General features: G+C 45.2%; 1 protein-coding gene across 2 annotated transcripts in view; it reads left to right on the forward strand.

Moving 5' to 3' along the window:
- Positions 1-15,495, forward strand: part of LYRM9 (LYR motif containing 9) — a 59,429-nt gene that overhangs the window by 24,216 nt on the left and 19,718 nt on the right. Inside the window, exon 2 of one of the 2 annotated variants that reach the window (XM_070482723.1) lies at positions 5,872-6,020. The exons of the other annotated variant lie outside the window; for it this stretch is intronic. Coding sequence (XP_070338824.1) covers positions 5,872-6,020 — 149 coding nt within the window. The remainder of the gene's footprint in view (positions 1-5,871; positions 6,021-15,495) is intronic. 2 annotated transcript variants of the gene reach the window in all.

Genomic DNA, 15,495 nt, shown 5'->3' on the forward strand with positions numbered 1-15,495 from the left:
TTTTGATTAGGATATTACGTAGTCATCCATTCCAGAAAAACCACAATTAACGAGTGATTTTATTTCTGACTTGACATTTCTTTGTTTGGAAGGTTCACTCATTGTGTGATGCTCCTGGCAGAAGTGGGCAGACGGAGCCACTCTCTGTGTGTGGGGGGATCTCGCCAAGCTTTCTTAGATGGAAAGGTGGCGGCTTTTTGTCATTGTGAGTAGGGGGTGCTGGTGGAAGGGGGAGTGTGCTAGGGGTGTGATATTCTACCCTAAAATATTTTTCTAAAACATATTGGCAGCTAAATCTGGCCGTGTTTGTGAGATTGAGTGGAGTTTTACTTAGAGTGACAAGGCAGGGCACATTGCATTTCAGGATTTTAACTGCAGTTGAATAACACATGCTGAGGAGACCACTCAGGGGCAGCCTGATTCTGAGGGGCAGTTGCATGCATCCTGGCTTACCACCTGCTAGCCACATGACCTTGGGCAACGTGCCTAACCTCTCTGGACCTCCAGTTCCTCATTTAAATAATACCACCTAACTCCTACGGTTGTCAGGGGATTAAATTAAATAAGTTAATATTTGTAAAGTATAAGAGAGCCTGGTGCACAGGACATTGCATGGATGATATTGTCCTTTCCTGCCTCTAATAATAGAGTCTACCGTCTATGAAGTATCTACTAAATGTCAGGCACTGTGCTGAGTACTTATACGTGTTTATCTTGTTTAATCCTCAAGGATACGATGTAGTATTATGATCCCTGTGATGGTTAGTTTTTAATGTGTCAACTTGGTTAGGCTGTAGTACCTAGTTGTTTACTCCAACGCTAATCTAGGTGTTGAAAGGATTTTGTAGATGTAGGTAGCAGCTATAATCGGTTGACTTTTAAATAAAAGAGATTACCCTTGCTAATGTGGTGGGCCTCGTGTAGTCAGCTGAAGGCCTGAAGAGCAAAACCTGAGATTTCCTGGAGAAGAAATTCTGCCTCGAGACTTCAGAATCAACTCCTGCCTGAGTTTCTAGCCTGCCCTACAGGTTTTAGACTTACCAGCCCCACAATCATGTGAATGTGTGTGTGTGTGTGTGTACATATGAGAAAACTGCCCATTAAAGAAATTAAGAAATCGCACAAGGTCACGTAGCTGGGAAGTGGTAGGATTTGAATACAGATCTCTCTCTCTCTCCAGAGCATACTTTCCACTCCAGGCTGCTGTCTCTCTGGTCATAATACTCAGTTGCAGGTGAGAGGACTTCTGATTTCAGGCTGGTTAATGGAGTATGGAACGTTCTCTTACCCTTGAACTCTGAAGAAGCCTACAGAAGTGCATCTGATCTACTCTATGTTCTGGTGGCATTTGGAGGAAAGACTGGAGCAGGGAGCAGGGGAGAAAAGAAAGGGAGGAATAAGGATTCTATCAGTGTGGTTTTTGGTTGCAAGCAACAGAAACTGACTTTCACTAAGTTACACAGAAAGGAAAGGATTAGAAGAATATTGTTGAGGCGGGCAGCCCACAGGAAAACGTGCTCTGCAGGCTGCACCTCTAGAGCTCTAGCAACAGCCGCAGAAACTAACCTGGAACCAGCTCCTTCTTCCTCGGGTGAAGTGGTCAAGAGGACATCTGTCCAGCTGAGCAGCGTAGGTCACCTGCTCGTCCCGGTTCGTACCTGGCACAGAGAGAGGAGCTGGGCTTATACAGGGAGAGGTGCTAGGAATTATCATCCACAGAAAGTGAGGGAAGCTCTAGGTCTCAAAAGAAAATTGGGGTGCTATTAAGAAGAGAAATGCACGCCTGACAGCCAAAATGATAAATGACCACTATTGCGGCAAGAGAATCTCAGACTGAATCCCTTTTGGCAAAATATTTCAGGACGGGCCCATCGCCAGTCTCCAGGAATGGCTCTTAGGTTGGTGGGGTGATAAGGAGCACATCTTTTGGCTTTCACTTGAGATTTTGGCTTTAGGAAAACGTTCTTTGTATAAAAGTTTTCCTATTAAACATAAATCGCAATAATAATAACAGCAACTCGGCTCCACTGCACACATCCTGTGTGCAGGGCACTGTTCTAAGCGCATTGCTTGGTGCTCACCTCGTCTTCACAACAGCTCTGTGAGCCTGGGACCACTAGTATCATTATGTTACATAAAGAAAACCAGGGATGTGGAGGTTAACTAACTTGCCCACACAGCTAATGAATAGCAAGCAGTACACAATAATGTCTTTTTACAATTCTAATCTCAGAATATTAAATAGGATAGGGGACTGGCATATAATCACAAGCTGTGAAGGTCCTCTAGGCAGACTTCTCCTGGCTAGAGAGCTGACAGGGTCTGATGCTGGCTTGATAAAGACTCTGCCTTGATGTCTGATCTGAGACGTTCTATTCCATTTTCTTAATGGCTGTCAATCAGTTCCCCACTGTTTCCCCTGAGGCTGGACCCAGCAGGGGTGTCGTCAGCACTTAGGAGTAGCATTAAGAACAAAGCCCGATGGAGCTGTTTGTTTTTCCCCCTGGTGAGCTGGCCCATCCCTCAACACAGTCAGGAATGAGCTCAGATGTCGCTCAGTGCTGAATGAATTGCTTCCCAAATCATTTGGCTTCCCCAGTCACCCAGTGGAACCAGAGCAAACAGAGCTGACATGGGAGTTCAGATGACGGCTGCCATCGCTTCCGGTTCCAGGACCTTCACTCTTAGACTAGCGATGTCCCGTAGAAATACAACATGAGCCACACGCCATTTAAAATTCTCTAGTAGCCATATTTTTATGGTGAAATTAACTTTTTAAATATATTTCATTTAACACAATAATCCAAAATATTATCATTTCAATTTATAATCAATATAAAAATTTCTTAATGAGGGATTTCATTCTTTTTTTCACCGTAAGTCTGTGGAATCCAGTGTGTATTGGCACTGAGCACACTGCTCAGTTTGGACCAGCCACGTTTCAAGGGCTCAGAAGCCCTTCGTGGCTCTTGGCTGTCGTATCAGACAGTGCAATTCTAGACCACGATTCTTTTTTTTTTTTCCTTTTTCTCCCCAAAGCCCCCCGGTACATAGTTGTGTATTCTTCGTTGTGGCATGTGGGACGCTGCCTCAGCGTGGTCTGATGAGCAGTACCATGTCCGCGCCCAGGATTCGAACTAACGAAACACTGGGCCGCCTGCAGCGGAGCGCGAGAACTCAACCACTCGGCCACGGGGCCAGCCCCTAGACCACGATTCTTTCAACTACTTCATTCCTCAAATATGAGCACCTGTGAGGGGCCCACGTGGTCCGAGACCTCATGGAATTGACATTCTAGAGGATCATGTACAGTAAACAAGTAACTATGCAAATAGACAAGATAATTATGGGTTGTGATACGCAGCTCCCTCAGAGTGACATGGGAGGGCACCTGAGTGTGGTGGGCAGAGGGAGTGGAGGCTTCCCTCACTGTTCCCTCCTGAACTGGAACCTGAAGGACAGAAGGAACCGGCCCTGTGAAGAGGTGGGCAGAGCCTTCCAGGCAAAGGCCAGAGGCAGTGCAAAGGCCCAGAGGCTGGAAAGCCCTTGGTGTGGGAGATGCAGAAAGGATGGCTGTGTGTCTGGGCAGGAATGGCTGAAGGGCTGAGTAGGCAGGGACCAGACTGCCTACTCAGGGTTTGGATTTTGTCCTAAACGTGAAGGGAAACCACTGACCTGTTTTAAACAGGGGAGTGGCAGGATCTGATCTAAGTTTTAAAAAGACGGCTCTGGCTGCAAGAGGCCAATAGGGACCCTTCCCCTGACTAACACATAGAAATGTCTTTCATTTAAAAAGCAAGGTGAAACAAAACTAAATTGAACCACATATCTGAATTTGATAGAAAGTCAAATCATCTTGGCTCAGAGACTAAGAGGGAAGTTAAAGGCAGAGCAGGAAGATCCCCAATGGACTCTGGCAGCTTGGGGTGGGAATGGGGCTGATGGAAGGTTCCAGAATACAAACCCGGATGGAGGAGATGCTGGAGTTTTCATGCCTGAGCTGGGACAGGGGACAAGCTTTGGGCCTACCTGAAATGAGGACTTAATAGAAATGCCTTTATAAATGTAGGACCCTGAAAGGGGTCCCAGTTCCCCAATGAAATGGCCTAAAATACCTTCCCTCACCAGCTCAGGGAGGAAACGAGAAATCTCGTCTTTGTCTTGTGGAAAAAAGAATCTGTAAGAAATTAGAACCTCGGGGCCAGCTCTGTGGCCGAGTGGTTAAGTTCGCGCGCTCCGCTGCAGCGGCCCAGGGTTCGCATCCTGGGCGCGGACATGGCACCGCTCGTCAGGCCATGGAGAGGTGGCGTCCCACATCCCACAACTAGAAGGATCTGCAACTAAGATATACAACTCTGTACAGGGGGGGTTTGGGGAGATAAAGCAGAAAAAAAGAAAAAAAAAAGATTGACAATAGTTGTTAGCCCAGTTGCCAATCTTTAAAAAAAAAAGGAAGATTGGCAACAGTTGTTAGCCCAGGTGCCAATAAAAAAAAAAAAAAGAAATTAGAACCTCAACCTTGCGCCATGTGGAGGGGTAGAGTAAAAAAAATTACACTGAGTGTTACGGGAATTGGCAAATTGGTCCCAGAAAATGGGTGAAAGTTAGGCAAGAGAACGAGAGGGAGACCAGTGAGCAGACTCCTGCATTATTCTAGGTGCTTCTTGAACTTTAATGTGCAAATGAACCACCTGGGGATCTTATTAAAATGCAGATTCTGATTCCCTGGGTCCAGGGTGGAGCCTGAGACCCTGCATTTCTAACACGCTCCTGAGTGATGCCCATGCTGCTGGTCCTCAGACCGGTTCTTTGAGTAACAAGGCTCTAAGCAGCAGACAGTGGTGGCTTGGACTGGATTGTGGTGGGATGGTGAGAAGAGGATGGATTCAAGAGATAGGCTGGGGAGAGAATCAACAGGACTTACTGAAGGACAGATGTGGAGTGTTCCTGGGAAAGGAGAATCAAGGATGACTGACTCCTGGGTTTCCGGTTTTGGTAACTGGGTGATGGTGGGGCTATTTATTGACATGGGAAAGACAAGGACAGGAATAGACTTTTTGCGGGGAGGAATGGGGACTGTGTGTGGGAACGATGAAAAACTCAAGGCCAGGCAATTGCAAATACTGTGCCTTATCTCCTTTCTCTGCAAAATGTTACGAGGAGGCATTCAGGACCTCGAGTATCTATTTTCCCAGCTTGGGTTGTTGACAACAATCTTTGCTTTGTAGGTCCAATCTGGCAAGTGTTAAAAGCTTAATAAATAGCCAGCTTTGTAAATGAGGTCCAGAAATGACCAGCAAACTCCCCATATCTGCCTCTCACACACTCAACACACACCTCCCCTGATTAGCACCAGGGATGATCGTGATACTTAAAGCAGTTGAATTTAAGCACTATCTACTGGAATCTTCCAAACTCCTCAGCATGTAGTCAGTTTGAACGATCAGAGTGCTTGTGCATTGCAATTTATAATAAACGATATGACACTCAGAGTTAAGGATCTTTTTGAACAAATATTTAAAAGAGAAAAAGAAATTATCTTCATGCTAGGTACTTTTACAAACATCTTATTCGGTAGTTACAACAGTTCTTCTGGATAGGTTCTATTCTTGCTGCTTTCCTGAGGAATAAGAAAGCAAAGCTCAAAGGTATACGTCACTTGCTCAAAGTCCCACATGGCCAGTGAATGAAAGGGCTGGAGTTGAACCTCTGTCGGCCTTAGTCCAAAGTGCGTCGCTCTGGGCTCCCAATACCAGGCTCTGTGCCATGTGCTGAGCGGGTTGCACAGAACTTCATAAAACATCATTCCAGGCCTCGAGGAGTTTAATCTAAATAGGGAGACATACTTGACACATGGCCTTGCATTGCTAGGTAAGTGCCGGTGTCACGGAGATATTCCTTCAGAGTCAGAGCGACGGACGCTCAGCAGAGTCTTCCAGAGAAGATGGGACTTCAAACCGCACATGCAAGGATGGTTAGGACCTGGAGAGAAAGGACATCCTCTCACGCAGCAATTCCAGGTAAGGGGACTAATGCAAGCCAGGCCAGGAGGCAGCCCTTACTAACAGGCTTTCCTCCACTCTTTCCCACCTCCCATTTACCACTAAAGTCCAACCTGGTTTTTCCAGGCCCAGGTTAAATACCTGACCCCTTCAGGCTGAAATAGGTGTCCGTTTCCCATTCACTCATGACACCCTGTGATTATTTCTATCACTCCTATTTCCACACTGTTTTGTGTGTTTCCTTCTTGAGGTCAGGGGTTTTGCTTCATTTATCTTTGAATCCCCAGAGACAAACAGTTCTTGGCACATAATAGGTGCTTGATAATTTTTTTTTTTAATAATTGAATATTTTTCAAGATGATTTTCCTCTCCTCTGCACTCCTCTGCATCCTCAGGTCCCACATCCGCGATTTCAACCCATTGCGGATCCTACACTTACTTGGTTGAATTTGCAGATGCGAAACCTGCAGATATCAAGGGCCAACTAAAACACTTGAGCATCTGCAGATTTTGGTGTCCTTGGAGGGGCCCTGGAGCCAATTTCCCGTGGACACTGAGGGAGGACTGCATTGGTTGGGATATGCCTGAAACGGCAAATCGATATATTAGTGATTTAAACAAGATAATGTATTGCTTCCATGTAAGAGTAAGAGTAGAAGCAGTTCAAACTGATGGTGCCTTGGTGGTGTGGGGTACCCAGGATCCTGCTAGCTAGTCACTCTGTCATTCCTAGTATGGTGCCTTCATTTGCATAGTTAAAGGTCATCACATCTGTGTTCTAGCCAGTGGGAAGGGACAAAGAGGAAAGAGAAGAAGGCTGCTTTCTTTTTAAAGGTGCACCGTGGAAGTAGCACACATCACATCCATTCAGATCCCATTTTTGGGACCTAGTCACACGGCCAGATCTAGCTACAGGGAGTCTGGGAAAGGTAACCACCGAAGGCTAAAATTTCTATTACCAGAGAAGGAGAGAGCAGATGTGGGGGTGTGAGGAGGACTGGAGACGTAGCAGTCTGCCGCGTTTTCTTTTCCTATACTGCTTTATTATAGGAGTCCACACAGTTCCATATGATATGCTTAACCTATTTTTTTTTCTTTCCAAGGTACATTTACTGTTGAATTACTTCCAATTGTTGAATTGTGTGTGGTCTCTTATCTGTCCTCTGAGAGCATGAGTTTTTTCCTCTGTATCTTGCACAGCCTTGATCTTATAGCATGCCTCGTACCTAGATGCTCAATCAATAATTGCTGAATAAATACATGGGTGAAGAATAGAAGAGCTTTTTCATTATGCCATTACCTTGTCTCCATGGAACGGGATTTATCAATTACATTGAGCCAACAGCACAAATAAATCAGCATTATCCTTGTGGAGTTCTCACAAAAGGTTGGAGCAATGAGGGACATAAATATCCCCTTTCCTGCCCTCTGGTGATGCACTTAGCCAGGGAAGGAAGAGTCAGATCTGGGACCAGGTGACTTTATCTCCCAGGACACATGTCACAATGTCAACTGAACCACCACCATCTTCTCCCTCTTTCCTCTGGTCCTTCTTCCTAAGGGGGACCCACTGTCCCCTTCATAATTCTAGAAACACTTCTCTTAAGTTAGAATGCAAATATGGTGGTGGGGGTAAGTAGTTGTGAGGATCAACATTTTCTAAGGAGTCCTGAAACTGCCATCATTGTACATTTTGGTCATCTGGTTTGGGTGTAGAGGTGGAAATCACTCAGTCACATTATGAAACTGGGTTACATTTTGATGATGCCAGGGCCAGCTGGCCCCCTGAGAGGTCTGTTACCATGGCAAACAGTAAGGTCACCTTGTGATTACCCACTTGACCCGAGCTTGTTATGTCTAGACACTCATGCTGAGGGCGACATCACCCAGGAAATCAGAGACTCATAGACCCGCCCTCATTTCTGGTTTGTCACGTTTTCTCCAGCCTCCGGGACCGAGACAGGGTTTCCAGGTCTTTTCCTATTCATGGCTGGCATTTCCTTGCTTTCTGCTCTCATGGGGCAGGGCTGCCTTCAGTGGACAGTCGCTGTCCCTCGTGCCCCCAATCCAGGAAGGGCCCTGGCCTCTATGACAGCAAATCCATTGCACCACTTAGGTTTAATTAGAGTACAATGACGGATGATTAGTTTACACATCAAAGCACTGAAACAACTCAACAAATTGGCCCCATCCCAAAGCCCAGCACAGGAGCTGGCCTTGAACTCAGAGGCTCTGCCCGTGGGGGCTGGGGAGCTAGCGATGAAAGCTCTGGAGCCCCGTGCAGAGGCGCACACAAGGAGTTCAGTTTCTCAAGTGAAGAAATGGATCCCAGCTGTTTCCAACCCTAATTGTGCCGCAGCGTGTCTCTCTCCTCGGCTTTCCACCTCCAAGCCCTCCCTTGGCTACACTTAAAGTTCACGTGTAGTCGACTCTCAGTTACTTGGAGACTGATTATCAATCCATGAGTTACCCAAGCCCTTTGCTAATTCTCCTTTTTACCTTGTTCCTCTCCAAGTGGGATTTTGACTGTCCATTAGGACACCTACCAAGGAAGGAGAAACAAACAACTTATTCTTCACACCAGGCCACTTGGCTACCAGCTGATGCTTTTGGTTTGAGCTTTGATGGGGAAGGAGATAGAAACTATAGACTGCAGTGGTAAATGAATTATTTCTGGGTCTCCTTCAGGCGTACTCTCTCCATTCCTTCTGGTTGACCAAGAGCCAGCTGGACACATGAGAGCACTTGACGTGGACTGTCTTCGGGGTTTATCACATATTTCAGATCCCTTATTGTCATGCTGAGGCCCCAGAGAGGCTGATGGTGTCTTGGGAGACATTCAGTTTGCCTCTTCTGGCTCAAAAGACCAGTCTGTTCATACTGACAATCACTTAATTCAGTGAAAAGCAAAACAAAAAAAAAACCCCTAAAAGTCCACCCAGTAATTGAACTGAATTGACCCTCTTACTTGGTCTACACACATGCTCATCAAAACAATTGGCGTGTCCAGCTTCAAGGTCATCCACTGAGTCAACGGCAGAGCAGAGACCTGAGTCTAGGTCTCACTTCTTAGCCCTTGTCTCTCAGGACTATGTGATTTTCTAACTGTGGGAAGAAAACAGGGCTGTGGCTACACAGAAATCTCTCGGAGCACAAAGGCTCGGGCCTCTCTCCCGAACAATTGATGGAGACGCAGTGCATGGCGGGATTCTTGTTTCCTCGCTGTGGGCCTTGGGGGTGAGTGGGCATCAGCCTCAGCACTGTGATGTGGGCAGACAGATGAATGCTGGCTGCCTCCAGCACAGGGCAGTGGGCGGAAGCTGTACTGGGTTCAGACTGCTGTAAGCAAAGCAGTTCAGGAGGAGGATGACACTGCATTATTAGCATAAACCAGGAGCCTATTGATCTGGCTGATTAGAAAACCTTCCAAGGCACTGGGGTAATTAGCACAATTTACAGAGTAGCAGTTATCAGCTTCATCGCTTAATTAACAATGTAAATATCTTTCTAAATGACATTTTATAATCATGATCAGACCCTCTAGCATTTGCCCTGTTCACTGCTAATTTCTTCCCAGATGTACAGATAGTCGCCTTTTTCCACGCCTAACATCACATTTCTGCATCACATATGATAAAGCAATTGTACATGCCCCACATCTCCTCTTTTGTATCTTACCAGGGGTCTCGTCTGCCTTCCTCTCTCCAGCCCGAAATATACAGTCTGCCAATTGAATTGCCAATTAAAAGTACTTAATTAGACGTGAAGGGGGAGTTCTGTCATGTTCTGGATTCTGAACTATTTTTTATTTATGTGCTTAGCAGGATAAGTCATCTTAAATTAGCATCACATTTTTTCCTCTGAAGAGCATGTGAGAAATGGGGCTATTAGGAGGAGAGGTTTAACACAATATTTGCGTACACTAGTCATGGGTGCAGAGAATCATCCCAAACGCATATGTTGCTTTGGCAAGCAGGATTACTCTTCATATTTATTTTATTTCCTTATCATTTCTTGTTGAATTAATGTTTGCAATAGAATATTTGGCCTGCCTAATCAAACATATGTGCAGGGAACCTGATGATTTCATTTATGTATTTTTTACTTTAAATTCACCTCTTCTTTTGAGTATCAGGGCCATGCTAAAAGATTGCTGTTCCATGTCTAAGTTTCAAATGGCATATACACAAATTCAGATCTTTCTGGAGCCCTGGGGGTGGAAAGTTCAGAGGCTCATCACCCTCATTGGAAAGAATGCCCCAAAACTTTCCATTCCTGGAGGCTGGTTGGTAGATTACTTACTCCTGGTCATTTTGATCCCCTAACTGCATGGTGCCAATGCAGTTCCACAACTCCAAAGTGTGCAGAAAGGGAATTCAACACAAACCAGTGCATACTACATTGGGAAAATGGTAGGGAAGGCAAAAATGAATTTTGGAGGAATTTGCTGTGGGTTTTAATTAACCGTCTTGCCCTTGTTCCCCATTATCATTGATTTGTGTGATAAGTGCCAATTATATGTGTCATAAGTATACTCCTTTTTGTTGAAGACAAGAGATCTTATGTGTGATGCAAATCAGGGTTCTCAGAATGCTAATTTTGTAATGAGCCAATGCATTCTTCAAGGAGTTTATAGTCTAGAGAGGGAATAAAACATGTGCATAAATAATTATAATGCAAAGTAGGAAACTAGTGTGTCATGAGACAGTACAGAAAGAATTATGGCCAAAAAAGAGGGTGGAGAAATAAATTATAGCTGAGAGATTCAGAAAGGCCTGCTTGAAGGTTGGGGAAAATTGAAATAAAAGCAAATTGAGAGTATTGGGTGTGGTTTCCAGAAGAAGAAAACACAGAGGTCGGACAGCATGAAATTTAAATGAGGAACGAAAAGATATTTACCATGGCCATTATGGGAGGAATGTGCCACAAAGCACTACAGATAATGCTGTGAAGGAAGGACAGGGCTCCATCACAAAGAACCTGGAATCCAAGGCTGAAACATCCACTCCCCTTTCTGTAGGCCAGGGATCAGCAAACCTTTTTTTGTAAAGGGCCAGAGAGTCATTATTTCAGTCTTTGGGGGACATGTGGTCTCTGTCACAACTACTCAACTCTGCCATTGTAGCACAAAAGCAGCCACAGACAACACGTAAATGAATGGGAAGTTGCAACAGATCTTTACTTATACACAATGAAATAAGAACTTTATATAATTTTCACATGTCACAAAATATTCTTCTTTTGATTTTACTACTGTCCTCTGCTAGTGGGGTGAGCAGGGGCGTGGAGCTGTAAACACCTCCTAGTCTCTGAGCTTTTCTTTACCTTTGGCTGTATCCCCATAACCAGAGAGCCGAGTACTGATGCGCTTGGATCCAGAGGGGCAGAGAGCCGCAAAGTCGGGGCATCAAGTGACTACGATGGCGCATGTGTGCATCGATGTTTGTGGTTGTCTCCCTGGTGTGGACCCGGGACCAAGCTTCAGCATCCGGCACTAGAGCAACACGGGGCCTGTGCGTGCCGATGGTCTTAACAGCGTTTGGTAATTAAAAGAGATACCTAGGTCAAGAGTTTTGATAATCCACGTGTGGTAAATGTGGTTCACAGACTGTCCTCTACTTTTATGAACCCACACTTTGGTATACTATATACTGACATCCCTGAGCCACATTCCCCATGCTGAATTAGGTCTTTCCGTACATCAGCAGGCTAATAATAACTTCCATCCATCTCCTGGGTGAGGTTCTGTAGTTTCCAGCAAATGATTTTCCTCCTCTCCACCTCCCCCATCCCTCACTGCACCGACCTGCCCTCCAGGACTGAGACTGGAGCTGAGACTGGTGGTCCTTCGGGAAGCCTCATAACCCCTGCCAGCTCTCCTGCCTGCCCAGGTTCCCTGAGAGCTAATGCGGGGCTCAGGGAGGCAGGTCTGGAAGGAACGTGGAGCTAGCTTTTTCCTTTGTGAGCGGGATCAAAGCAGTTATCTATCTCGCTTCCAGATACACCTGATGTAATGAAGGCTTCTTAAAAAGCGTAAAATAAAATGATTTGGAATTACACGTTTGTGCTTGAATAAAATTGATCTCATTTATCCCCCGCCTTTCATCTTCTCTGCTCTCTCTTCTCTTACCCAGAAAAGTCTTTAATTTTTTTCCAACAAGAGCTAACATTGAACAATATATGGCAAGGAAAAGTCTAATTCAGTGACTGACTTAATTTTACAATGCTTCAGGAAGGAGGGTATGGTCAGCTGACCCAAAGGCTGGCTTATGACAACATGGAAGCCATTGAAAACCTTATTAAGAGCAGTTTCAGTGGCATGAAGATGGAAACCAACTGTATGCCCTGAAGGATGAATGGGCGAATGAGTGAGGAAGAGAGACAGCCTGTGTAGACAACTCTAATGATGGCTTCTTGTTATTTAAATCTCAATTTAAGTGTCACCTCTTTGGAGCAATTGAAAGTAGCCGGCTAGTGACTATCACATGACCATATTTTATTATTAGTACAAGGCACTTGTTTATGACCTGATCATGTCTTCTTTCTTTCTTTGTTGTTCTCTGCCACTAAGACACCACACATGCACAACAATTATAATTTTTTTTCCTTCTGTATCCCCAGAACCTAAAAGACTGCTTGGTACCTTGTAGGTGTTCTATGAACACTTGTTGAATGAATGGATAAAAGTCTGGCTATGATGGAGAGTGGGGAAATAGCCCAGTGCTTCTCAAACTTTGATGTGCCTAGGAGCTACCTGGGGACCTTGTTAAAATGCAGATTCTGATTCTGCAGGTCTGGGGTGAGAGAGTCTGCGTTTCTAACAAGCTCCCAAGTGAGGCCAAGGCTGCTGGTCTATGAATCCCATTTTGAGTAGCGAGGCCCCTAGAGCACTTTGGTATGTTGCTTAAGATGAAAGGGGGAGAAGAGGAGATTAATGAAGCAGGAGAGAGGGGATAACTGCGGGAGCAAAGGTTTTAGGAAGGCAGCGGGGGTAGAACCCAGAGAACAAGCAGAGGGATTGGTTTTTCAGAGACAGAAGGAAACCTTTCTCGGTGTAACAGGAAAGAAGCAGAAGAGGTGAGACGCTCTCCACTGATGGTGTCTAACTCATCAGTGAGGTCATTGGCTGAGAACGAGGGCGGAGGTGGACTGTGGGAGTTATGAGAAACAGTCATTTTCTTCCAAGCCAGCATCCTGTATGTCTTTGAGTCTGGATCATAAATTTAGAGAAAAACCCATCAGCTCTGTTGTGTCATTTTCTCTCAACACTAATCTGCTTGGGTGCAGGTTGGAGAAGGTGGATGGTAGATTCATCCTGAGTGAGTGTGACAGAGTGAGAGGAACCAGGGAGTTGAGGCTGTTGGTAAGGGGGAGTGACTTTAATGGTGGCCACAGGAAGTGAGGCACAGGTGAGACACTGCCACTCAGTCCCTGCTCTCAGGGGGCTCTAGTGGAGACGACAATATACATATATATGTATGTATTATATGTAAATGTATATGTAACTAGAAGAACTGTCACTGCCTCACCCATAGTTCCTTGAGCCTTACCATGGCGGATGCTTGGCTGACTTCCAACTGCCAGCATCTGCATCTGTATCTGCATCTGTATCTCTTTGCCCTCGAGCCTGGCAGGCCAGAAATAGTAGCAGGGGGTTAGCGCCCCTGAGAGCATCATTCAACCAGTACCTAACAGGAGCTGCTGTATAAATACCCCAGCTCCCACGCCCCTCCGGTGGGATAACTGAGGTGGTGTTCCACACTGGCCCCCCAGCAGGATCAAGCTCAGTTGTCCAAGGTGGTAACTTGCTGGGCAATATTCTTTTTCTGGGTTGCCTTCCCTACTCTGGCTCACTTCCTTTGCTGGACGTTTTCTAAGATCACCCTCCAAATAAATTACTTGCTCTCAAATCCTTGCTTCAGAGTCTTCTTCTGAGGGAATCCAAACTAAGGTCTACATAATTATCAATGGTGACGTGTGCCATGGAGAAAGGTACAGGCTACCATTTGTGGGGACAGGATTGTCGGCCCCGGTGTTGAGTGGGAGTTGAGCACCGGGAAGGTGACAAAGAGACCTGTGATTTGGGATCTAATGGAGGAGCAGGGTGGAAGGAACATGGTGCATTCAAGGGTCAGAAAGGCCACTGTGGCTGCAGCAGGGAGCCAGGGACATGAAGGCAAGCCTAGGAGGTTCTGCAGGGTCTTGTAAGACGTGGTGAGGAGTTTGGCACATCTATTCAGAGAACACTGAGGGGCCATCGAGGGGACTAAAGCAGGACAGTAACAAGATCAGATCTGCCTCCAAGAAAAAGTAGAGAAGGACAAGACGGAGCGGGGCGGGGAGGAGCGGGGAGTTTGGAGGCCTCTGCTATGATTCCAGCTTCGCGTGGAGTTTTGCGCATGGCAGAGTGTCAACAGATATTTGCTGAAGTGGAAGGTACCTATTAGCTACACATTTGATTGACCAGAACACTCTATTTCCTGGCCAAAATGAATAATGGTTTTCCTCAACTAATGATGCCCTTTTTTTCTGGGCTGCTTCACTTTATCAGGCCTTTCTCTTCGGGAGCGCACCAAAAGGATAACTCCCTTCCACCTTTTCTCATGCTTCACCCTCCTCCTGTTTTCTCAGTCCGGTCCCACCTTCCCTTCTACGTCTCTCTGTCTTTCCTCTTCCTCCAAATAATCCTGTTTAACAAAGTTGATTATTTCTCACAGTCTCCATTTCTATTAACTGCGGCATTTAATTCTTATCTGTGGCCATCTTAAGACGCCGCAGATGTAATTAGTGGAAACAGAATTACACCTTATGAAATTACCTGTAAGGTAATTTCAAAGTGGATCTTTAGTCAAATGCCATCAAAATGCAAAAAAGGAAAATGTTCCTAACTATGTTCACTCCTTTGTTAATATGGCCATATACACATCCAGCATGCACTTCTACTTTTTATGGGAAAAATTCCATTCCAAATGTGATTTATACAAAAAAATTGCATGTACGTGTGTGCCTGTTATTTATAATCTGAAATCACGAGACAGTGAACATATTTTCAAGAGATGAAAAAGTGGAGACAGATTCAGAGACGACATACATCTGATCATCAATGTGATCCCACGTGTGGCCACTGTAAATATATTACTACAGAACACAACAAGAAATACAGAATGATACATACCAGTCACCAAGTTTAGATTTATGGAGCTGCAGAAAGTAACACGAGACAGAGGTCCAGGGAGGCTAAAACCCAGGCCATAAATTACTCTCCAAGTGTATGTTGTAAATAGTCACAATTGTACCCTTTTCTCTCTTGTACTTCTTTTTATAAAAACCTTGAAATCCTTGCTCATCCCCTTCTTCAATCCAGCAATTAAAGAAGAAAAGACACATGTCTGAGATTTCAAATAAGCTTTTATACCTAATATTTTCGTTGTTTTAAAAACAAATCTTCAGTAGTCAGTGAGGGTTATGTTTTGCAACACCCTGGGGCGGAGAA

This window comes from Equus asinus, chromosome 13, assembly GCF_041296235.1.
Source record: "Equus asinus isolate D_3611 breed Donkey chromosome 13, EquAss-T2T_v2, whole genome shotgun sequence".
NCBI lineage: Eukaryota > Metazoa > Chordata > Mammalia > Perissodactyla > Equidae > Equus > Equus asinus.